General features: G+C 40.4%; 2 protein-coding genes across 3 annotated transcripts; one reads left to right on the top strand and one right to left on the bottom strand.

Moving 5' to 3' along the window:
- Nucleotides 1–412: 412 nt before the first annotated feature.
- Nucleotides 413–15,786, bottom strand: SDHA (succinate dehydrogenase complex flavoprotein subunit A). Its single transcript, XM_065830948.2, has 15 exons — nt 15,650–15,786; nt 12,608–12,694; nt 12,136–12,297; nt 11,605–11,748; nt 11,295–11,459; nt 9,948–10,096; nt 8,560–8,684; nt 7,123–7,291; nt 6,444–6,639; nt 5,473–5,644; nt 3,993–4,111; nt 3,541–3,652; nt 2,292–2,422; nt 1,647–1,760; nt 413–756 (listed from the first exon to the last, which is right to left on the bottom strand). The coding sequence occupies exons 1-15, from the start codon at nt 15,713–15,715 to the stop codon at nt 670–672; spliced, it is 1,998 nt and encodes a 665-aa protein (XP_065687020.1). The 5' UTR covers nt 15,716–15,786; the 3' UTR covers nt 413–669.
- A 52-nt stretch (nt 15,787–15,838) lies between these two features.
- Nucleotides 15,839–22,062, top strand: CCDC127 (coiled-coil domain containing 127). Of its 2 annotated transcripts, none has more exons than XM_065832590.2 (3): nt 15,839–16,022; nt 17,188–17,316; nt 17,945–22,062. In XM_065832590.2, exons 2-3 carry the CDS (start codon nt 17,196–17,198, stop codon nt 18,613–18,615), a joined length of 792 nt encoding a protein of 263 aa, XP_065688662.1. In that variant the 5' UTR covers nt 15,839–16,022; nt 17,188–17,195; the 3' UTR covers nt 18,616–22,062. The 2 variants fall into 2 exon arrangements, with proteins under 2 accessions (XP_065688662.1, XP_065688660.1); XM_065832588.2 differs by lacking the exon at nt 15,839–16,022 and adding an exon at nt 16,023–16,141.
- The last annotated feature ends 1,575 nt before the right edge of the window (nt 22,063–23,637 follow it).

The raw sequence follows: 23,637 nt of genomic DNA, 5'->3' as shown, positions 1-23,637 counted from the left end.
ACTCTGAGAGAAAAGACAGTCTAAGAAATATGCAAACAGAAAACACCACAAAAACATCTTCAGAAGTTCCAGAGATAGTAGAGATTAGCGATGAAGATTATATTCTGTTCATGGCATATTCTGGATAAATTAACTGGGCTAGACCTATCTTGTTTCCTTCAGTAAAACAACAGTCTGACAATTTTTACAATTTTAGATTTAGAAAAAAACAAAGTTGAGATCACTAATGCATCATTTTCTTTCATGTTGCTTACAATCAGCAATTATGCTTACATTTAGCCCATCATAAAATTCAGCATCTCAATCTTGTCTAGAGCTATTGCAATGCATTTCTTATCTTCAAATATGAAAATAACTATACATTCAAAATAAATGCATTCTAATTATGTACATAACAGTATATTGAAACAAATACAAGACTTCTAATCACTTTATTTAGACACATGTTGTGTTTTCCCTATCAGTTTTGACAGATGGGTGAAAGAACATAAGCTGTCCTTCATTCCATTTTCATAACTGTACAGTAAGCCACAGCAGAATACAAGCTGGAGAAGAGTTTAGTCAGCATTCTTCATTAATTGATAGTGACAATACTGTTTCGATTTGCTTGTGCTATGCTTATGTACACTAACCCTCTCTGGGAGAGGACTGCAAGTTGAAGGTAAGTTACTAGTATGAGCGAATAGCAGGTGGGACAGTGGAGCAGTCTTCTTCATTCAAAGTTCTGTCGATCACAGGTCTGTATTTCAAAGTAACCTAAAGTAAAAGAGTGCAAAGAGCTTTAAGACAAATAAACCTCTTGTACCTAAACAAGACAGCCTAGCTAACAGGAATGCCTGAATAACACAGATAACTGAATTACTTCACTGATGTTAAGCTAATTTCTCCATTATTCTTTTCCTTCCATAGGAAAAAAAAAAATGTTAGTAACCTACAAGGAACATTTAAGTTCCACCAAGTTACCACTGTAAAATTCCTTAACAGTAAAGCCTGACCAGAAATTATATTGGAAGATTACTATTTCAAAAAGGCCATTTGGACTAGAGCAAAATTTTGGGTAAGATAGCTAGTTCCTAGTTCTTTAAGCTAGGAAAGTCTTGGAGAACACAATGGACCAGTTAGGAGACAGAACTGTGTCACTCAATCTTTCCATCCTCAGCAGCTATTCAGGAAAGTGAAGTGTTCTCACTTGTCCTCAAACTAGATTCAATGAAGTTGGAATTGGGAACGAGGAAATGAAGAGGGTTAAGAGAACAGGATACAAAAAACAACACTCAAGACTACTGTAGGGTCAGATTTCTCTGTCTTCAAAATACCATAAGAACGTCATGCTAAACACACCAACAACAGGTTTTGCCACCGAAGAAAAATGCTTTAGAACTAGCCTGATACAAAGGGAAAAACAATTCCAGCTCAAATCACAAAGTCACTTCCCAAAGATCAACAGTAACTTTTCCCAGTGATGCCTACTGTTCAACGACTGAATAAATGTTGATTTTTTTTTTCCATTTTGCTCTAAGTACACTAAACAGTAACAGGTATCTCAAACAGTGGCAAACGCATATTATCAAGATATCAGCATCTGCCTATGAGAGCAGCTGTCTGTTGATCGCAAGAAAGATCCTCAAACGTCAGGCTCAATGTACCTTCCCAGATGGGACATCCACATATGAAAGGGTGTGCTTTCTCCAGTGCTGTTCAAATGGCTTCTGTTGTTGGCCTTGGAGTGGCTTAGAATAGTCAAACTCATCTACCCGTACCTAAGGATAAAATTAGGTTAGTATAGACCAGAAATGGTATCTGCATATTACTTTATGACCACATTATTAGTTCCATTCCAGTTACAGCTGTAATACAGTGTGTCTCCTAATAGCCAGCAAGCTTTATCTTAATATCGCCCCTGTCAAATTTTAAAGCCCATGTTAAGCCTCAGTATTCAAGGTAATGTTCCTTGCACAGAACAATTATTCTGCTTGAAGTCCTGTTTATGCATTCATTACCTTATTATTGTTATAGTTCTCCTTTAGACCTCTCTAATCATTCAGATGCATACATGGAACTACTCTTCTCTCAAAATCATTACCCAGGGTTGTACCTACTGGTCATTTTATACATAACAAATAAGAACAGATCAAACAGAGCAGATGGCACCCCAAACAAATACTCCCCTAATCTTAACTCAAGACTCTGAAGGTCGTATTTTAAGTAAATTACAATTTTTAAATAATCCGTACAAGGATACATAACAAGGAAATTCAATCCTACATCCAGGTCACATAGAATATTTATACCTTATAGTCCTCTCTTGCATGAGCACCCCGGGACTCTTTGCGAGCCTCAGCACCATAAATGGTTTGTAGAGCACAAAGCATCAGGTTTTGCAGTTCAAGAGTCTCCACCAAGTCAGTGTTCCACACAATACCTAGTAAAATATTAAAATACTGTGGAAGGTGTTCTACAAACAAGTTATTTCTCCGTTTACTTCTGTCCTACTGCTGATACTTAGAATCAAACTAGCTAATGCTCTACCTACTACAGTCACAGTACTCTGCAATACTGAATTATATATTGTGAAGCTCAAATTCCTACACCCAAACAATCATAATGAATCTTTGAAAAAAACTGGTAATTCTACCAGGTGTCACTTTTGCGTGTGTACTACTGAGACAAAATCATACCACAGATTCTTGCCTGCTTTATATCATACCTACAACTCAGTCCCCACACCTCATTTCAGATCACAAGACCTGGCTAGAGGGTAGCTCTTTAAGTAGATCCCTAGCAGATTCAGCAACTGGGCTTTCCCTTCCTTCCCACCCTTGGAGAGCAGAAAAAAAAAGCTGCTAGATATCCAATACTCCTCTTCATTGAAGTATCTACAAGGTGGATTCAAGTTCACTTATGTGAATGTATCTTCACTTTGATCCGTATAGTCTAAGCTATTGCAACACTTTTCTTGATTCTTGGTGAGAGTTGTCCAAGAAAGCCAGTTCTACTTTCAGTGTTACGATATGTGTCCAATAGCAGTAGTTAGAGAGAAATACATAATGTGAGTGGAAAAAAGGTACCTCAGCAGTCGTACTTATTTGACCAAGTTCTCCTAAGATACACTGCAAAACATGAAAGTCTCCGTATGCAGAGCTATCTGCTCAGCTGAAGAACGAAAACTGAGCATTCAGCCTATGAACAGTCTTGCACCCTTTTTGCAACTTCATCTTTTCAGAAGATATTGTTAAAGTTGACCTTAGTATTTGAACAACGTCACATCATAGTCTGAGAGAACAGAAGCTAGTACCTTATATAGTTAAATATGATTTCAGTCTGTGCATCTTTGAAAGAGTATGCAACCAGAAAATGTCCAGTAAGATCATAATTACCATGTTTAGCATGTAGGGCTCTATAAAATATTTTGAAAGATTCAAAATAATCAGAATCTTTAGTCATAGTTTCAAGAAACACATAAGGCGGCTAAGAGAAGAAAAGAAATACTTTTTCCCAAAGAGTACTCTGACAAAGGTGTATTCTTAGCTATCAAATTACCTCTGTCAAATGTCTTTAGATAAGCCAGATCACCATAAATTTGGCTAATTTTCTCGCAGCCTTCTTGGAGAACAGGACCAGTACGAAATACAGCAGCATGGTTTTGCATTGTCTGCAATACAGTAAAACAAAATCAGTTTCATATGCTGCATATGCACAATATCTCACATAACTTCATTAGTTCCAACAGAGATTGACATAGGGCTGTTTTGACCAGCTGTTTTCACCACAGAGTAAACTCCACTCTATTATACACTGGGTTAACTACCCAAGAGGAGTTACCATGAAGAAACTAATAAAATTGATACAGCCTTTACTGTGCACAGAATTACTTTCTCACACTGCTTTTTACTTTTGCAAAATGACTCCTGAACTATATCGCAAAGTGACAAAACCATCTCTTTTACTTGCAGCTTCTCCCACTGTATACTCACGAGCATCACCAGGCTTACCTTCTGCATGTTAAGTCGCACTTCTGAAGTTCTTATGGTTCCATTAGCAAATCTTAATTTGTCAAGATTAGCAACTGATTCCTCACCAGCATTTGGTTTAATGGAGGGAATTGGTTCTCCTAATAAGAAAGTTTCAATTAAGTTTAGTAGGTCAGGTTTGGTTTTAGTTTCTGGCAGTTTCATAGACTAGCAACTACTAAAAGTCAGATTTGACTAAAACACAATCTCTTTTCTTCCTTAGAAGCACAGGTGAACTGTAACTTTCCTGAACATGCACCAATAGTATCCATACACTTAAAAATAAAGTTCTTGGTGGAATATATGAATCACATTCTTTCCTGTGATAGTTAGTAGGGAATTTATAGGTTTTGCCAAATATGCTGTTAATTCCTTAAAAGCAGCACTTGACGCAAATTCTCCTAAACTATGGAATAAGTTTGTGGCTCCTTACCGCCTTCCCCCATACCTTCCTTGTCTCCTTACCTCCAAAACTCCTGCACTCTCTCAGACCTCTTACGGGACCAGTCAATAAGCCTGGCAGTTACACGAGTTCTGCATCTTACCTCTAATACTGGAACCCATCTGTTACCAGCACACTTCATTTCTCATGAAGCTTTGCACTCAGACTAACAAAAACCTTCCTGCAAATTCAAATTCAAAGGAGCCCCAGAAAGACTGATCCAAAGAAAGTTTTGCACAAAGCCAGAGTCAACATGCATTGCTAGATCCAAACTGATTCCATCAGGAACTATTACTCTGTGCACTTTGTGCAGAATCAGACTGAAAAAACCAAACAGTCTCATTAATTTGGACATTAAGTAATAATAAAACAAATGACTACTTCTGGACTTGAGCTGCTCTGGCAATCTAACTGCCACTTACAGTGTTTTGTTGGTTGGCTGGGGCTTTTTGTTTGTCTGGGTTGCTGGTTTTTCGGTCAGTAGGGGTTTGGTTTGGCTATTTTCAGCTCAGTAACTGTTGCTGAACCAGATTATTTAAAAATAACATTCAGCAGTGATCATTCACATACAGGGGATGAGATGCTACGATTTTTAGTATCCATCTGTTGTCATGCAGTCCAACTTACAAATCAACAAGGCGGCAGCAAATTCCTCTATAATAAAGTGCCAAGTGTAAGACAGTACATCCTGATATAGAAGATGCACTGAAGGATGTAGAGAAGTTGGTCTTCAATATTCTGTTTTGCTAGTTTGTGAAAAATATCTACTGTTTTTGCCAATAGCATTGACCCAATTCTAGTTTGAAGATCAATTCACAAAGCAAATGTTAATGACAAGCATTGCATTGCAAATAACATGCCTATAAAAAGTATAAACACTGATTTCTGCCTTTTCTAGCAAATCAGAGTCTATGCCTAGCAGTCTGAATTTGAATTAGGTAGCAACAACTCTTTCTTGGGCAGAAATGTAATCATAAAGGCAAATGTCTCTAATAAGGTCAGATAAACCATGACACTTACCAGGCTTGCACGTCTCTGCGATAGTAAGGGCACAAGCACGACCAAAGACCACCAGATCCAGAAGTGAGTTTGCTCCAAGTCGATTTGCGCCATGGACAGATGCACAGGCTGCTTCCCCACAAGCATATAAACCAGGCACCACTTTATCCTGACCATTCACATGTGTAATCACCTATGATATCAGACAATTAATACTCATTTCTTAAATACTTTTTAATGGTGCAAACTTCCTTATTTGCAAAGGTCATGTGCATGTAAGGATGAAACACAGCAATTTGAAGTTGTCTCCAACTCTAAAACCATAAATAACTTAGTTCTAAAGGGCAAATAGTAACACTGCACAAATACAGATGGCACTAAAACCTATGATTTCTTTAGTTATGCCTATGAAACAGAACCGTGTACTCTTCAGCACAATTCTGCAGCAAGTCAGAAAAGCACATGAAGAAAATCTGATCTGCACACATTTCTAAGGCAAAAGTTTACATTGAGAAATTAACAAGTACAATACACTGAAACAGAAAAATGCAGCTGACATCATCACATTGACTTCTAACTAGTATGAGTTGAAGAATTACGCTTTAGTGTAAACATTACAGGAGTTACAGAGAATTAATATACATTAACTTGAGTTACAGATTGTAAGAGAGCCCTAGTTAGATCATTTTTCAACTATATACCATCATCAACTTAATAAACAGAAAATTGTCAGACATAACAGTAACTTCATTTTAGATGTTTCTTCAAACTCTCATCTCCAGATGGGCCAACACATGGCTCTCAAGTTATTTACAAAAACAAAGCAGATGCTCTAAGTATTCTGACATCATTCTTATAATATTATTATTGTAACAATGTTATTCAGTATCCTTACATTTATGAAAAACATTGTTCATGCTTTAATATTTGGAAAATAGTTTCCTATTATCATGCTGGGGAAAAAAAAATCCTAAAAGTGATCTATTACTTACCTGCCCTTTGTAGTTAGTAGGAATACCTCCCATATTATAATGCACAGTTGGCAGAACAGGAATAGGCTCTTTAGTGACATCGACTCCAGCAAATATCATTGCTGTTTCTGAAATTCCTGGGAGGCGGGTTGCTAGCTGCTGTGGTGGTAAGTGGTGTAACTGCAAGAACACGTGGTCTTTTTCAGGACCACAACCCCTACCGAAAGAAAGGAAAAAAAAGGACAAAACCACCACACAAGTCAACATAGGAACATGGAACAGGAATTCTGTAAACACTAGTTATACTTCTAATCCCATTAGAGAAAGATTTTAACTTATAATTTTTTCAAAGGTTATCTGGCAAAAATTAATATCTAGCTGTTGAAGCTAAGACTATTGAAGCTGGCAGAATTTACACATAGTTTTCACCTCCCAGCTTTCTTTTTACAGTAATTCACAGCATTTAATAATTTAAACCCTATATCACTGCAAAAAAGATGTAAAAATTTAGGATAATTAGTCAAGAGAACAGAGCACCACATTATTTCCATTGTTTGCACCATGTTGCAGTGTTCAGCTAACAGTTGTTAAAGCTCATTCCCATGAATTATCAGGTGTTTATAAAATTAATTATTTTAACACATAGAGTCTAGTATGATTAAGTATTCATTCTGCAGCTTTGTTAGAATATTTAACTAACCTTCCTTCACGGATTTCTATGGTCATAGAACGAGATACTACATCCCTGGAAGCCAGATCCTTAGCAACAGGAGCGTATCTCTCCATAAATCTTTCACCTTGACTGTTAATTAGAATACCTCCCTCTCCACGACATCCTTCTGTTATAAGGCAGCCAGCCCCATAGATGCCTGTCAAGAAAGAAAATAATAATCAAATGAGATATTCTCTTGACAGCTTCATAATCAGGACAACCAGGACTGAATAAACAAGGTTTTCTCAAAATAATGTGAAAAAATCACAGGGGTAGATTTTATTCCACTCTAATCCCTAATCATACCACTAGTAACTGTTCCCCAAGACTGCTCAGAAATGAGTACCGTTATTCCTTTCAAACACTCTTCCAGGAAGGTAAGTAAGTTCATTTGGAACACCAAAATATTGAAACTAGAAGAGATCTGCCCCCAGCAATATGTAAGGAGAGTTTTACAAAGATTTTGTAGACCTTCAGCATTTACTTTGTTCAAGATTTTTAAGTAAACCAGAAGATTATTATCTCAAGGACAGTTTGCTCATTTTTGTTCCTTCTTCTCCTGTGCTGAGGCAGTACAGGATGGATTCAAATTGTGTGGAATATGAAAACTTACTCGGTTTGCTTTTCCTTTAGAGAAGGAAGCCTACCTGTCAGCCTTCAGCACTGGTCATGATAGAAAATAAAAATGCTAACCAACTCATGCACTTGATACTTATGTTAAAAGCTACAGAATTATCAGACAAGCAATGGAGCTTCTTTGACTAGAAAAACCTTAGCTAAGTCAAATGCACATTGGATCTCTAAGACACAACATGAATAACACTATAAAACTAAGCGAACAATTAAAAAAATCACCACTTATCACAAGTTAAAAGTGAGCATTTATTTAGCTACCACCAAAAAAAAGCAGATATTCACTTTTTAGTCTGTGACCATCGTTGTCCACAGTTTAGATACTGATCCTGTCCCATAAAACTACAGTCGTCAATATATACTTTTACTTCAACTACCTCACCCCCACAAAAGATTCTAGTATATAGCTCCCCAACATTTGCATCTATCCCACTGCTCCTGTATCTAATATCAAATATTTTAATATTTTAAAGACAAGAGGAAATTAAAGCTTAAGAGGTGAAGTGGTTTCAACTTGTAATTCATAAAACCCAGTGGTATGATAAAGACAGCACCTTGAAACATTTAACACTGGCCTTTAAATTAGAACAGCTGAGACCCCTGTCTCATATTTTAAGTCTTACTCTCAGATTTATATTCCACAGCACATGCAGAAAAGTCTGAATGCCTGTCACAAGCAATGAATGCAGTGCTGCAGAAAAGCACAAACTGACTTGAGCACATTTTAAAAGAACAAAAAATCTGTCCAAATTATTAAAAAGAATGTTGTAAGTATTGTTCCATATTCTGTACCTGTAGGGTGAAACTGTACAAATTCTAAGTCCTGGCAAGGAAGACCAGCTCGAGTGACCATAGCAGTGCCATCACCCGTACTAGTATGAGCAGATGTACAACTGAAGTAAGTGCGGCCGTACCCACTACAGGACACAAAAGTTAACAGAATTAGTAGACAAAAAAAAAAAAAAAAAAAACATCAGAACATTCAACTACACTTTTTGCACTACAGTGGAAAGAGAGCAAAAGGTTAATAAGCAAGATGCATTAGTTTTGCCATCTCCTACACTAAGTTCAAACAAAAGAAAATTGGTACTCCTCTGTTATGCTGAACCATATTTGAAAAATAGCTGGTGACAGAAGGTCCACAAAAGAGAGTAACAATTCCGAAGCAGGATAGTTAGGTTAGTATTAGAGCCTTCTGGCCAGACAAGAGTTACTTTAGAAAGTTCTCTCAATCCAATGCCATTAGACTTTATTTGAACTATTACTAGCAGTTTTATCAGACAGCGTATAACAATCATTTATATCCTCAATATCGTCCCAATTTTATATTTTTGAAATCTAAGACTTAGTTGTCTAAAATTAGGTACTAAACATGAATTCTTATGCCTAAAGCAAACAGGTTAGCTTCCAATGTTACTGAGAACTGCCAATACTCCCAATTCCAGGACAAACTCTCAGAAGAAACAGCAATCTACATCCTGTCTGTACTTCAAAGCATGGAAGCATGAAAACAGCCTCAACTTTAATAAAGCCACATTATGTAGGCAACAGAACTAAATATTTTTCTTTGACTGAATATGTTTATATATATTTTGCGTACTGAGACAGATACAAGACAGCCATAAGCAGCAGAAGACTAATACATACAGTATTCTATTAAAAACATATACATTTTTGCAACCAAGTAATGTTACATTACACCCATCTTCTGATAATTTCATCCTACAGACTTACATTGGTATCTTACTGTAACAGATTCTCCAGAATTTTGAAAAAAGCCATTTCTCACAGGAAACTCAGAACCCTAGATATATACACACATGCTGGTAGCATTGCAACGATGTCAGCTCTAAACAGCTTGTTTCAAAAATTTAAGGCCACTTGGACCATACATACTGTTTTTACACATTCCAACTTCATGTAATTTTTCCAGAACACAAAGGTAGATCTCATATTAAATTTACACTTGATCAAAAAATTAGTTTATGCCTTCTCTGAGAGGCAATGACTGAATACAATTATATTGCTTTTAATGAAAGGAGGAGGGAGGATCAACATATGAATTATGTTCAAGTCAACGTCATCTCCACACTATGGATTCAAAAACATGTACAAACACATAGATTTTTCAACTAGTAGCATGCTCAAGTTTCTGTTCTTCCTCATAAAAAGTACATTACCCAGTGGCAATGACAGTGTTCTTTGCTTTAAAGCGATGTATAGTCCCATCTTCAATGCAAAGGGCAATAACACCACGACATTCTCCATTTTCCATCAGTAGGTCCAAGGCAAAATACTCAACAAAGTAGCTTGTATCATATCTTAGAGACTGGAAGAAATTTTTTTAAAAAAGAGGGAACTTTTAGAAAAATCAAAAAAACAAAGTAACTTTTCTTCCAAACTGTTAATGCACACAGGCTGTCTCAGGATAAAAATCACCCCCAACAACTCTCAGGGCAGCCAGTTTCCTCACAATTCTTTATTAAAACTTGCTAATAGATCTATTCTACCTTAAAGAGACACACGGAGTTACGAAACCAGTTAATTCTGAGAAGTCCTAACTAGCCAGCACGGCTTGTTATTTCCCGCTGCATTTGGCAACACTTCAGTCAGCTGTGGTGCTTGATCCATGTACAAGCATGTTTTACTGCACCTCTCGCAGAGAAGTGGAATATATCTCCTGGAGCCTTGCATTCCAGCAGAAGCAGTGGGCATCAAGTCAAACATTCCTTCTTGCCCTCAAGGATCAGAGCAATGTTTGGCAGCACTGAGTGTTTGTATTGCAGTAGCATGTATAGTGTGAACCTGAAGGTGAGCAATTAGCTACCTACTAAGTAAATAAAAAAAAACATTAGCTACTAGGTATTTAATTTCAGGTTTCAAGTAGCTTACTACCATTTTAAAACAACTAAATTTTTCTTCAGTTATGGCTTGCAGAACTCATAGGAACAGACGCTTGAACACAAGTCACTTTCCACAGAGCAAGCTCAGAAATGCACATTAGGCCTTCAGGCATTTATACCGTTTTCCCCTGCTTCCTATTTGAACATGAGTGAAAGAAAACCCTGCTTTGTACCTCTTTTTAGAGCTCCCCAATGCTGCTGTGTCAGATTTTTTGAAAAAAGTTTTTTGAAGAAGGTTTACATAAATTCTCTTTGGGTCTAGTTAACAGACACAAAAGTTTTAACAGTGAAGAACTATTCCAGACCACAAAGCTAACAGGGTACACTAATTAACATGTTGTCTTCTTGAGAGCCATTATAATTACCATATTTCAATTTATTCTATTTCTGCATACTGCTGACAAAATAAAAGCATTGCGTAGGCTGCATCTTTCCACTTTGCTTCAGGAAGGAAGAAAATCCTGAATTTTTATCAGTCATTCCCCTAGATTCCTCATCAATATATCAACAGCCACATGTTTTGTTTTAGTTCAAACTCTGGCAGAGGGGGCAGGAGGGAAAAGAGAAATAAATCATTCATTGCAAACACAAAAGCTAAATCGAGTTTATTTCACAGCTGCTTACCCTGCCATACAGAGTATGTAACAGCGAGTGTCCTGTCCTGTCTGCAACACAACAGCATCTGTGAGCCTGTCCTCCTTTTCCAAACTGAAGACTCTGGCCACCAAATGCACGCTGATAGATTTTTCCTTCTTCAGTTCTGCTGAACGGCATCCCATAATTTTCCAGCTGTTGAACCCAAATACAGCATCAGAAACTCTTGTGCGTAACAATCCAACAAGTTGTTTTACCATGTTCCTAGTAAGAAGATCTCTTCAGAAGCTAGCCTGTGTTATAAATACTTATAGCTGACATCAATTCCAGTGAGTCTCACCTCTATCACTGCAGCGGGGGCTTGCTCAGTCATGTAGTGTATGGCATCCTGGTCACCCAGCCAGTCAGACCCCTTCACTGTGTCATAGAAATGCCACCTCCAGTTATCGTCCTCCATATTTCCCAGAGCAGCATTGATTCCTCCCTGAAAATGAAAATGCATTTTCCTGGAATTATATTACTGAAGTACCGTTCTAGTAGCTTTTCCTCACTTCTGTTAAAAATGACGTGCCATTTATGCCTCTATGTACAAGAAATACAGTGAAGTCAGATTTAACGCGGCTATGAAAAACCTTTGCAACTTATGAGTTTCACAACGGCCCTTATTTTGCTCTGTTTTGTGTAACACAATGAATTGCAAAGTTATACTGAATGCAGTGAGAAAGCACTAAATAGAACCTAAACATATATTGCCCTCCAAAAGATGCAATATTTTTAAAAGGAAGCGTGACCTTGAAATGCGATGTTCATGTGCGTAACCAAATCTACTTTCTGAAAGATGACTTTATTTTAAACATTTGTTCTACCTCACCTGTGCAGCAACAGTATGAGATCTGGTGGGAAACAGCTTTGTAACACATGCTGTATTAAATCCAGCCTCTGACAAACCAAACGCAGCCCGCAGACCTGCTCCTCCTGCACCCACAACAACTGCATCGAATTCATGGTCCACTACTGGATATTGTGTGGAAATCTGGAAAAACAAATCAGTTTGTTATGATCACAAATATTTCAAGTCAGGTTAAACTTAAGTTTCATGGAGACACAAGTAGCATACGTTTAATGTTCTTAATAGAGTCTTGCAGCAAATGCTACAATCTGTTATATACTCTCCTGGGTGAAAACTATCATTAAAAACAGCCATGCAGTTCAGCAATTCAGACTCACTATGTACTTGAACACAACATTCCACTAAAAGCCAAATACCTGGTTGTTTCGTGCACCTCAGACATTAACTTTATTATCTAATCTGTTACTTAAGATGTAAAGAAGTACAAACATACCGAATCAGAAACCTTTGTAGAAGCATTTTTCTTCCCATAGACTGTGAAGTGCAAGTTGCGTGCTAGAGTCTGGCATGCTGCTGGCCACTGCAGAAAGAAGTCAAGACAACTATTATAGAACAAATGTTTCTACGAGGAAGACTTCCTCCATTCTCAGCTACCCTACGTTTATAACAAATCTTTACTTACCATGGATAGCCAATATACAAGAATACTGGACCACAATATTTTAAAGCTGTATGCAAAGAAAGTTTTGCTTTCCTACATTCACACCCAGAAAAAAATTAAAAAACCAAAAGTTCTGACTGGATGAGAAAACAGCCTGCAAGTAACAGGGTGTCACACAGTGTTATTTACTTCACTAACACTGCCCACTCTCGCAGACCTATCTGAGGCTGCATTGACACAAGAATGTTTGCAATTAATGCTGTAGTATTATTGCCTTAATGCTGTAATATTATTACCTTTTTTCATAAGTAAACAAAGATGAAGGCAGCTTTAGAGGAACCACAGGAATTAATGGAAAATACCTCTCATGTCAGGCAATCCTCAGAATTTGAATTATTTCTGGTGGTCAAGAGTAACAAAGATTAAAAAAAAAAAATCAGGTGGTAGGGAAAGCTCTTCCAGTTCATCACTGCTTCAAAAGCCAGAGATATTTTTCTTGTTCTCATTCTCTATAAATTACTGGCCAATTTAGAACCATTTATTAATGTCTAAATGAAGCACAAGGGAACAGTTTTCCCCTTCAGTAAGGTCACTCCCTTTCCCGTGGCATATTCAAAAACAAAACAAAAAACCCAACCACCCAAGCCTACCCCATATCCAGTGTTTGCTTTGATAGCTTACACCAATCAAAATTTTCATCTCCACAGTACATATTTCCCATTTCTTGTAACCTGGTATTCCTTCTGTATATGAACAGCAAGACAAAGCCATAAAAATGCCCTGTGCAGTGACATTAGCACTGCTCTATTTGAAATACATCCTAAAATGCACTGGAGTGATACTTGACTTTTCCAGTAACTGTTACAGTCATGGTTCAATCACCCTAAAATATGCTAACAAGCAGGTCTTCCCTCCCTATCACTTCCAAATGTCTATACCTTCCCCCATTCCTGAAGCAAACTACAGTACACTTAGCCCAGCCTAGTTTTATCATCTCATACTAGTTTCTTCAAATTATCTTCTTGCGTAACAGTGAATCTGATGTGTCATCTTATTTGCTAACACACTTTTGGTATTTACAGCCATCTTTAAATAAGATCAGTTTTAACACCTATTCATAAGGAGTTCTGTTAGTACCCTCCTCCAGGCAGTTACTATCCCCTTTATCATGCTTTGGGGCAATTACTTCACATACAGAATCAGATAAACTAGTTCACTGACAGCCAGATGAAGCATAAGTATTAGATGTAACTTATCTGCAAAACACCTTTCCCAGGAATCACAGATGAAGCTAAAATGGGGTGTCCCCTCTGTAGCAAACATGCTTTCACAGGCCTGAGTGTGACTGAAGTTAAAACAGCAGAACTTGAAGTGACGTGGCAGGCTACACTTTCTACTTTAAATGTAGCAAGCACACATTCTCTAGCATATACTACTACTGCTTGCTTCCAAAATGTTTTTCTGGCAACAGTACAAGTCTTGTTACTGCAATAAATTCTTTCTCATAGGTGAAAAATATATTTGGTTATTGTGTAAAGCAACTCAAAGAAAATCTTTACTGTGTATGTAAAGACAGCACAGAACAAACAGGCTTGTGCATACACACTATTGCTTAAATAAAGCGCTAATGACTGAGGGAAAAAAACAACTAATTTCCTTTTAAAACACCTCGTTATTTTCTGAAGTCGCTATAAACAGTTATGAAATAAGTCACACAGCTGTTTAGCAGATTGCTTTTCTTTTCACATCTAAGCTTTCGCAAAACAGTTTTCAGAACTGCTATTCCCATCTGCATACACTTTTTTGCTAAAGCTATGCATAAGAATTTCTGTGCCACTAAGCTCTGCTGAGAATGAGTCTGAACAGAACACCACAAAGCACAAAAAGGCGTTACACTAAATTTGAAGAAAATGCAGATCACACGAATCTTGAGTTGTTATGCCACCAGAATGGTCCTTGTGAAGTGAAAGGTCCAACGAGGGCCGGTTCACCACCACCTCACAGTAGGTTGTCTTTTCTGTGCTTGCTTTGTAAGACAGTAACAATTACAGCAGGATCTTTTCCTGTACATTTGTCTTTGTACTCCCAAACTCATTCTGGACACACAGTGAGAAAAGTGGAAAGAAACTGAAAACTCCCGTTTCACCACAGAGAGAAACAAGCCTTCAGTACAGAGTGCTCCCAGATCAGGTAAAACACAACTGTCAAACCCTTAAGCAGCACATCCCAGAAACAACTGCCAGCGAGCTTTATGCAATGCACAAATACACGCTGGCTTCCCACGCAGGTCCAGGACCGGCAGTGAGCCTTCTACCCAGGTGCGGGATCGGGAAGGCACCCCAGGGCCCAGCACACCCCGCACCCGCTGCCTTTCCCTGTCCCTCGGGGAGCCTGCCAGCAGCCTAAGGTTTCCTAGGCCAGGAGAAGCGGCGTGGCCACGTCCATGGTTAGTTCCTTTCCCCAGGAGCTGAGTAACAAGGGCAGTTCCACTCCGCAAAAAGAACCAGGAAGGACCGAGCGTTGTGAGGCGGCACTCGGCTCCGCATGGCCCTTGGCTGCTCCGCTCCCGCAGCCCCTGGGCGGGTGCTCGCCGCCAAGGTCACGGCGGAGACGGCGGGTACGGGCCGCCGCCCGCCACGCAGCACCCGGGAGGAGGGCGGGCCGGGCCGGGCCATGCCAGGCCGGGTCGGGGCCAGTCGCGCTCTCCCGCCGCGGCTGAAGGGAGGAGCAGGAGACGCGCGGGGTCACCAAGCCCAGCCGGCCTGTCTCCCTCCCGAAGGGGCTCTCCACGCCAGCCTCGCGGTCTGGTCCCTTCCCCTGCGCCGAGACACCGGCTGGAGAGCAGCGCAGAGCGGGCCGAGGACAGGCACTCACCGCGCGCGCCGCCGGCCGGAGCCAGCGCTTCGCCCAGCTGCGCGAAGCCGCTACCGCCGCCGCCATTTCGCACGGACCCGGAGGAGCCAGCGGGAACGCATGCGCGAGACCGCCGCTAACGGCGCCGCTGCCCGGGGGCTTGGCAGGAAAGACCAATTGTGGTGGGGGGGGGGGAGTCATGGGCTAAGTGCGTGCTGCTTGTATGTGAAGTGCCCTCGCAAACCTCCCCTGGTCCCGCCACCTGAGCGGGCTGGAACGGGACCAGACCACTGGGAGCCCTTAGGACTCGGGAGAGTTCGCTTGTTATCCTCCTGGGCTTTCCCCCTCTTTCTCTAGACTAATGGGCTAGCCCGGGAGGGGGCGGAGCCGGCAGGTAAGTGACAGCGATAACACTGCGTCGCGGCTCCGTGCGCCCGCGCTGCTAGGTTGAGGCTTCGCTCTACGGCCCGATCGCCCCGGGTCAGCGGGGGCTGCAGAGCAGAGCAGAGCAGAGTGAGCTGGAGGGTTTGGGAGGGTGGCATCAGCTACCATGCTGCCGGCTGGGGGAGGGGGTGGGCGGTAACAGCGGCAGCGCCGACGGCTGGGGAGCAGGCCGGGGGAGGCTGTCTCTGGCTGAAGGCATGTCTGTGCAAAGTTCCCAATTAACGGGGCCGCCGTGTGAGGGTCTCGGGCAGAACAGATCCGGTGCTGAGACCCCATCTGGAATATTGTGTCCAGTTCTGGGCCCCTCGGTTCAAGAAGGACAAGGAACTGCTGGAGAAAGTCCAGCGCAGAGGCACGAAGATGATGAAGGGAGTGGAGCATCTCCCTTATGAGGAAAGGCTGAGGGAGCTGGGGCTCTTTAGCTTGGAGGAGACTGAGGGGTGACCTCATTAATGTTTATAAATATGTAAAGGGTGAGTGTCACGAGGATGGAGCCAGGCTCTTCTTGGCAACCAATGATAGGACAAGGGGCAATGGGTACAAGCTGGAACACAGGAGGTTCCAGTTAAATATGAATCATAGAATCACAGAATGTCAGGGATTGGAAGGGACCTCGAAAGATCATCTAGTCCAATCCCCCTGTCGGAGCAGGAACACCTAGATGAGGCTACACAGGAAGGTGTCCAGGCAGGTTTTGAATGTCTCCAGAGTAGGAGACTCCACAACCTCCCTGGTCAGCCTGTTCCAGTGTTCTATTACCCTCACTGAGAAGTTTCTTCTCAAGTTTAAGTGGAACCTCTTATGTTCCAGCTTAAACCCATTACCCCTTCTTCACAGTGAGCGTGACAGAACACTGGAAGAGGCTGCCCAGGGAGGTTGTGGAGTCTCCTACTCTGGAGACATTCAAAACCTGCCTGGACACCTTCCTGTGTAGCCTCATCTAGGTGTTCCTGCTCCGGCAGAGGGATTGGACTAGATGATCTTTCGAGGTCCCTTCCAATCCCTGACATTCTGTGATTCTCTGTTAGATGTGGTGTGAGTGAGAGGGTGATGGTGGGAGTGGCCCTGGCCCTCTGTGCATCGCTGAGTCCCGGCTTCTCTCCTGTAACTCAAAGGTGCCTTCATGAATAATTTAAACGACCCTCCCAACTGGAACATCCTGCCAAATCAACGAGAGCCTGGGGAAGAAGGCAGCAGATGGAACTATGCCTTGCTGGTCCCCATGCTGGGCTTGGCTGCCTTCCGTAAGTAGTGCCCAGGCCTGTCTGCTGGAGTGCCTGGCAGTACAGTGACACTTCATCTAGGAATTTCCCCTGATCTGCTCATCTATAATGTTAAAAACAGGAAACGCTGTTTATAGCATTAAGACAATGGCCATTTTTTACACATGGAATTGAATCTGTATTTACTAAAGTCCAATATATAAAGCTCTCTCAGAAAAGTGGACACATGAGAGCCGTATGAGTGCTGGAGAGCCCAAAGGTAACAACCTGAGGAGTTGCCAATGCATATTTATTTACTGGATCTGAAAAGTTCTCAGTGCAGTTCCTGCATTGGAAACTTCCGGTTTGTTTCTCCATAACTTTTTTTTTTTTTTTTTACTCCTTTAGTCCAAGAAGTGTATGTATTAGCAATAAAAGACTAAGGGAGATTTTACTTCAAATGAAACATGATAATTTAATGTGGCTTACTGTGAAACATGAACCCACAGAAATACATTTTGTGGGGCACGTGAACAGAAGTGAATGTCACTGGGGAGGGCAGGAAAAAAGTTTTTTACCACTTAATAGGTTCTTTAGAGGCATAGTTAATTATAACCATCAATGTTATATGTGTTATACTTATGTCTGAAGTCCTATTTATATATAATAGGTTGGATCTGGACCAGAGAATGTCAAAAAGAAATAGAAAGAGAAAAAAAAGAATATTATAGAAGACATTCATCTTTACAAAAAGACCTGGAAGCCAAATACCGGGATATAATCACAGAAAATCGTCGCACGGTTGCTCATTTGGAGTTGGAGCTTGAAAAGGAACGTAACAGAACCCTGAGTTACCGTGAAGCCCTCGTGTCACAGAGTCGCAAACTAGTAGAAGAAAGAAGGATCCTAGAACAGGAGCAGGAGAAGTTAGAGCGAGAAAAACAGGTCCTTTTGCACTCAGGAGCAGCAGGTAACTTGTACCAAAGCTGTCTGGCAAAAGAAGAAGAATGGCAAAAGAGAGCCAATATTTTACTAAAAGAATTTGAAGAGGGGCTTAAAGAAAGACAGGACATCTACTGCAGTCTTGTTGTACCCAGAAGCCAGAGACTAGAAATAGAGAAAAATCTGCTAGTTAAAGCAGCAACAGATTCTGTTGCTGTGGCTCTACAGATGGAAAGTGGCTTAAAAGATATTTTCAAACATGATAACTACTGTGGCAATCTGCTGAACAGAAACAAAAGTCAAAATGGAAGACTTATGTGGCTGTATCTGAGATATTGGGAACTAGCTATTGAACTACAGAAGTTCAAGAGGGCAGAAAAGGCCATGTTAGGAAAATGATTGATAAATAGGGGAAGTAATGGGATTTCACGTGATCCACCACACATAGTAAGGACAATCACAGTTGTTAGTCTGAAGCTGTTACATGCTCCTACTGTGTTTCCATTTGTACTCCTCGTTGCACTTGTATTTGCATGGGACGCATGCAGTGTTGGTGCCTTTCCTTTCACTAACAATGGATGCTCCAGTGAGCTATGCATGCTCTTAAACTCTGTGAGTGTGTGTGTATTGCAGACTGCAGCTTAGCCAGCTTCCGTAGGTATCAGAAGCAGCAAAACGGAACTCGATTTAGAGTGATGTACCTAGTTGATGGTCGTACTCCATCAACAGAGAAGTATGATTTATCTCCCCTGAGCAGGGTAGCACATTGTGTTCCTTTTCCATGATGTTTTACCTTGTGTCTCAATGCTGTCTTTTTTCTTCTTTTTTTTTTTCATTTTTTGTTTAAGCAAGACTGATCTTGAGGCAGATGTTTGGAAGAGACCATGTTTGAGCAAGCTGCTTGTCATATAAATCCAGCGTGTACAGGTGTACATTTGTTTAAATATAAAAATGTGTTTGTGTATAAATGTACGTATTAGTATTCTGAGGGAGGGAATGATAACATGTTTCAAATTAATCAGTCTTGCATTGTCTTCCAGCTTAATGTACAAGTAGTACTTTATGAAGGAAACATCCCAAATACGCAAAATAACACATAAAGAAACAGATTGCTGAAAGTCTCATTGGAGGTAGAGATCCATGCTTGAATACTAGAGAGTGTATAGACTCAAAATGTTAGTCTCATCGTAATGGAGATACGTTAAGAAAACTTATGTTTTTTATGCGCTCAAGGTTTTAGTTATAACCGAACAGTGCACTTCTGTTATCGACATCGCTGTGCTGCTGCCTCTGCATCCCAGCGCAATAGCTGGTGCCTGGTCAGCTTACAGGAACCTCCATGCGTTACAGCCATTGCACCTGTCTCTGTTCCTTGGAGAGGTCCTCTTTGTTATTTGAAGATAGGAGCCTAAATGCAGCCTGCGCCAGCAGCCACTACCTCCCTCCCAGACTGTCTCAGTTCTCCCAGAACTGAAGTGTGCTTTTCCATGAGCTTGTGGCTCACCAGTTCACATACATATGATCATGAAAGCCTACAAATTTACAAACTTTGCCAAGTTTTAAGCTTTTTACTTTAGTTAGCACAGTAAAATAAACAGATCTAGATTAAAAAAAAAAAAAAAAAAATCAGTGTATTTCCATGCTTGAAATCTCCTAAAAAACTTTGAATATTCTTTGGGTCCTTGTAGCAGTAGGAACTACCTTATTTTTTTCAAACGTGTGATGTGTTTTGGAGAATAACTGTTTTTTTTTCTTCGTCCTTTCTAATCTAGCCTTAGGCCCCAAAGGCTCAGTGTTTACCCTTTTGTTTATAACATCTGGTTTTTTCTGTTACTAGACTTTGATTAGTGTTGGTAGGTTGTCAGTTTTTTAATTAGCAGTTCTTTATTTACTGAGCGCTAGACTTGACAAGACAATTGCTCGAGGCAATCAGCTACTGCATGACCCAGAAGCAATCCATCTAAGTGAACACCCATCCACGTTTAACAGAGAACTCCAGCAGGTGTGGGTTTTTCTTCTTATTATTTCCTTCTGGCTTCATTTCAGTCTGGGCACAGCAGACAGCAGATAAATCTTTTGAAGTAGCATGTGCAACCTAATCCAGTTACTGAGCAAAAATGTCTAACACAAAACAAAATCCATAAACAGAATATATGTTTCCCAACTACTCTGTTTCCAGTTGTGATTTTGCTCACCTTGGTGGTACTAGTTATACTATCGTATTTGTTTGTCTCTTATGTACTGATATATTTTATTTTTGTAAAAAAAGTTGTAGTAGACAGACAGACGTGCAAACCACGAACACCAGAAAGGACAAAATTTGTCTGGCTGCCAAGTGTTTGCAGGTTGGGAGATGAGAATGCAGTTGAGTTAGAACTCCTGTGTGACAGCCCAAGCCAGGCTGCTGTAGCTGGCCATACGCACATGCTCTAATTGCCCAGTAGAACAAATGAGTTTGAACAACTAATTACCGTGTGTGTAATTCCTCCAGGATGTGGAAGTTGTCTGACCACACAGCTGTGGCGTGTTTCATATGTACATACGATCAGTTAAGCAACTCAGCTGACGAACAGCAGCCAGTGAATCAATGCCAATGCATTTAAGAATCATGCCTTGACTTTGTACATGTTCATGAGTTCTTAGTATTAAAAGATCAAGCATTTTATGCTTTTTCAGTTTTTTCACAGTATGTCACTGATATCCCTCTAAATGTTCAAAGAAAATGTAATCACGAAGGTAAAATACCTTTTTCAGTGTAAATATGTAAGTTGAAGCATCATATACTCAATTGTACAGGGTTGGATGCAATGTAATAGATGTTTGATACTCGTTTTCACTTCTTTAGAAGTGTCAATTATTTGCACAGCTAATTTTTGAACTATATTTTTCATGAACATTTTGGATCAGTCTATTAAGACTGAAGAATTATATGAGGAGGATTTTTAACAGTGTATAACTGGTTTAGAAGCACCGTGCCTGTTAGTTTCTACCAAAACTGATGTTTGTTGGTGTGTTATATATTTTTGAAACCTTCCCCCTTTTCAGGTTATTAATGTTGGAAGTTCTGTGTGAGCTTTATCTTGCCCAAGAGCTAGTATTCTGGATTGGTTATTTGTTTGGAAATGCCCATATATACGTAGAATGCAAGAATAATCTGTTTTCAAAATATTTAATGAACTTCTTTTTTCATTATGGAAATGGTCATTCACCTGTTACACAAACAATAACAATTAATAAAAACCCTTACATATTTCTGCACTGTTTCGTAACTTGAGCAAAGTGGGTGGGAGGAGTGGAATTTGCTTGTTTATTCCATATTTCCAAGCGAATTTCACAATGTTAAGATTTTACAAATTGGGCCATTAAATTGGCATGTAAAAAGTTTTGGTGTTTGTGCTGAGAAGCGAATAAGTTGGAAGGCTTTTGCTTTCTTAGGAAAGAACAGCGTAGTTAGACAGATTAAGTGCTCCAGCTTTAACTGAAGATGAGTGGTTAGAGATGACCATCCCACTGAAAGACTGGAGTAATTCCTTCCTTCTGTCTGTCTGCCAGGTAGGGTATTCTGCCTTCCTCCAGAATCGCTCACTGTTCTCATTCTTCACGTCAGCTCCTTTTCATTTCCCTGTGTGGATGTTGTTCTTTTCCTACTGTCTGTAAAGAACTGCGACCCAGCTGCTCTAGCACAGTGTTCAGACATTTGGGAATCTTTCTTCCCTTTGTAAAAGAGCCTTCATCTCTTTGTACTTGATGCAATCATTTGCATTTACCCATCTCTCATCTTCACGTGGAGAATGTCATCCTTGTGGAACATTAGAAATGAATAAAAGAGGACAACTTGCTATCAAACTAAGAGCTGGTATTATATTTGTTATTATAACTTCAGTTTAAAATTATCACACTGTTCAAGTATTGGAGTTTTGGGGTATCTTTTTAATGCATATATTGTTCAGGTGGGTCACAGTCTTTCATAAAAGTTGGAGAGATGGAGGCTAGAAGAGGTGTCCTAGGGCTGCTGTGGAACAGAGGACTGCGGGTTCCTTTCCAGATGAAAACACAATGCTTGGAGGTCCTGACAGTGGTGCTGGGTTTGGTGGATAGGCTTCCAGGTGTCTGTCTCACAGGCATTCAAGAAAGAAACATCCCTCAGGGAAGTCTTCAGCCTTATCTGAACCCTAGTGGGGTGTACTCCGGGAGTAGCTACACAGATGGGTTTCACCACTTTGCAGCTAACTTGGTGCCTAGTCCATACCCTGCAGGGCAGTAGCTGCGTTAATGTGACTTTCCACGTTTAGACAAAGGAAATGCTTTCAATAAAAGCAAAAAATGTGTTCGTTCAGTGTGTCTGTTGTGTGATACAGCTGCTGTCATGTGTGCACGCAACACAAAGAGGAACACAAAACACACTCTGGACTTCATGGAACTTGGACTAGAAAAGGGCAATCTTCCTTAGAAAATGCTCCTGAAGGGGAAGTGGGTAAAGAGGAGCAGCCCAGAGGGCCTGGCCTTCTCTTGCTGATTTTGTCTAAATGGGAGCTGCCCACTGACATGACGACATATCTTGCTCAAAGTGATGCTGTGCTCTGGAAGTGACAGCTTTGTTCAAGCCCACCTTTACCTCTTATGCTTTTGAGTGCTCCTGCGTGAGGATAAGATAATAGTGAGAGTTCCTCTGTGGAGGATACAAAGCAGAAACAGTAGTCAACAGTTCAGGTATTGTGTCGAAAGAAAAGGAATTTAAGTTACAGCTGTGCTAAAAGGATGAAATTCAAGTTTATAGTGCAGCTGCATACAAAGGCTTTGCCTGTGTGCATGCCAAGGACAAAGAGTCATTAATCGACTGCCCAGTCCAGGAGCTCTCCAGCTGATCACTGCATAGCTACAAAAGCAGATGGATCTGCAAAGAAATAACTCACTGGAATTTAAGGTAGGTTGGCAATGAAGAGGTCAGCTGATGTGCCAGCCACTTTACAACCAAACAACAATCTGATAGCTGCAGCTCTCCCAGCAGCTGGGGCCATGCCAGAGGTTTCCCCAGGGAGCTCCTGCTGATATGCAGGAGCTCTGCTCCATAATCTGATAGACATTACCTGTATCTTTAGATACACAGGGTGTTTCAAAAAGATGGAACTAATTTTGAAATGTACTGCTCTGAAATTGCATCCATCTTTTTGAAACACCCTGTGTTGCTTAACCACTTGGGGCGAAGGATGCAATGCATGGCCACAGATTTCCCCAAGTAGTTCCTGTTGTCCAAGGAATTGACTAAATCGCGCATAATTTTATATAGGCAGTGGAAATTGTTCCTGCCTATGCAAGGATGGGCACATGGGGCTGTCTTTTTCTCATAGTTAAGATGTTTCTTGGTAGTAAGGTGTTTCTTACATAGTTTAAGATAATTGACAAAAACTGGTCATGCATACA

The sequence above is a fragment of the Patagioenas fasciata genome, chromosome 2 (genome assembly GCF_037038585.1).
Source record: "Patagioenas fasciata isolate bPatFas1 chromosome 2, bPatFas1.hap1, whole genome shotgun sequence".
NCBI lineage: Eukaryota > Metazoa > Chordata > Aves > Columbiformes > Columbidae > Patagioenas > Patagioenas fasciata.
This window is presented reverse-complemented; position numbering and strand designations above follow the sequence as displayed.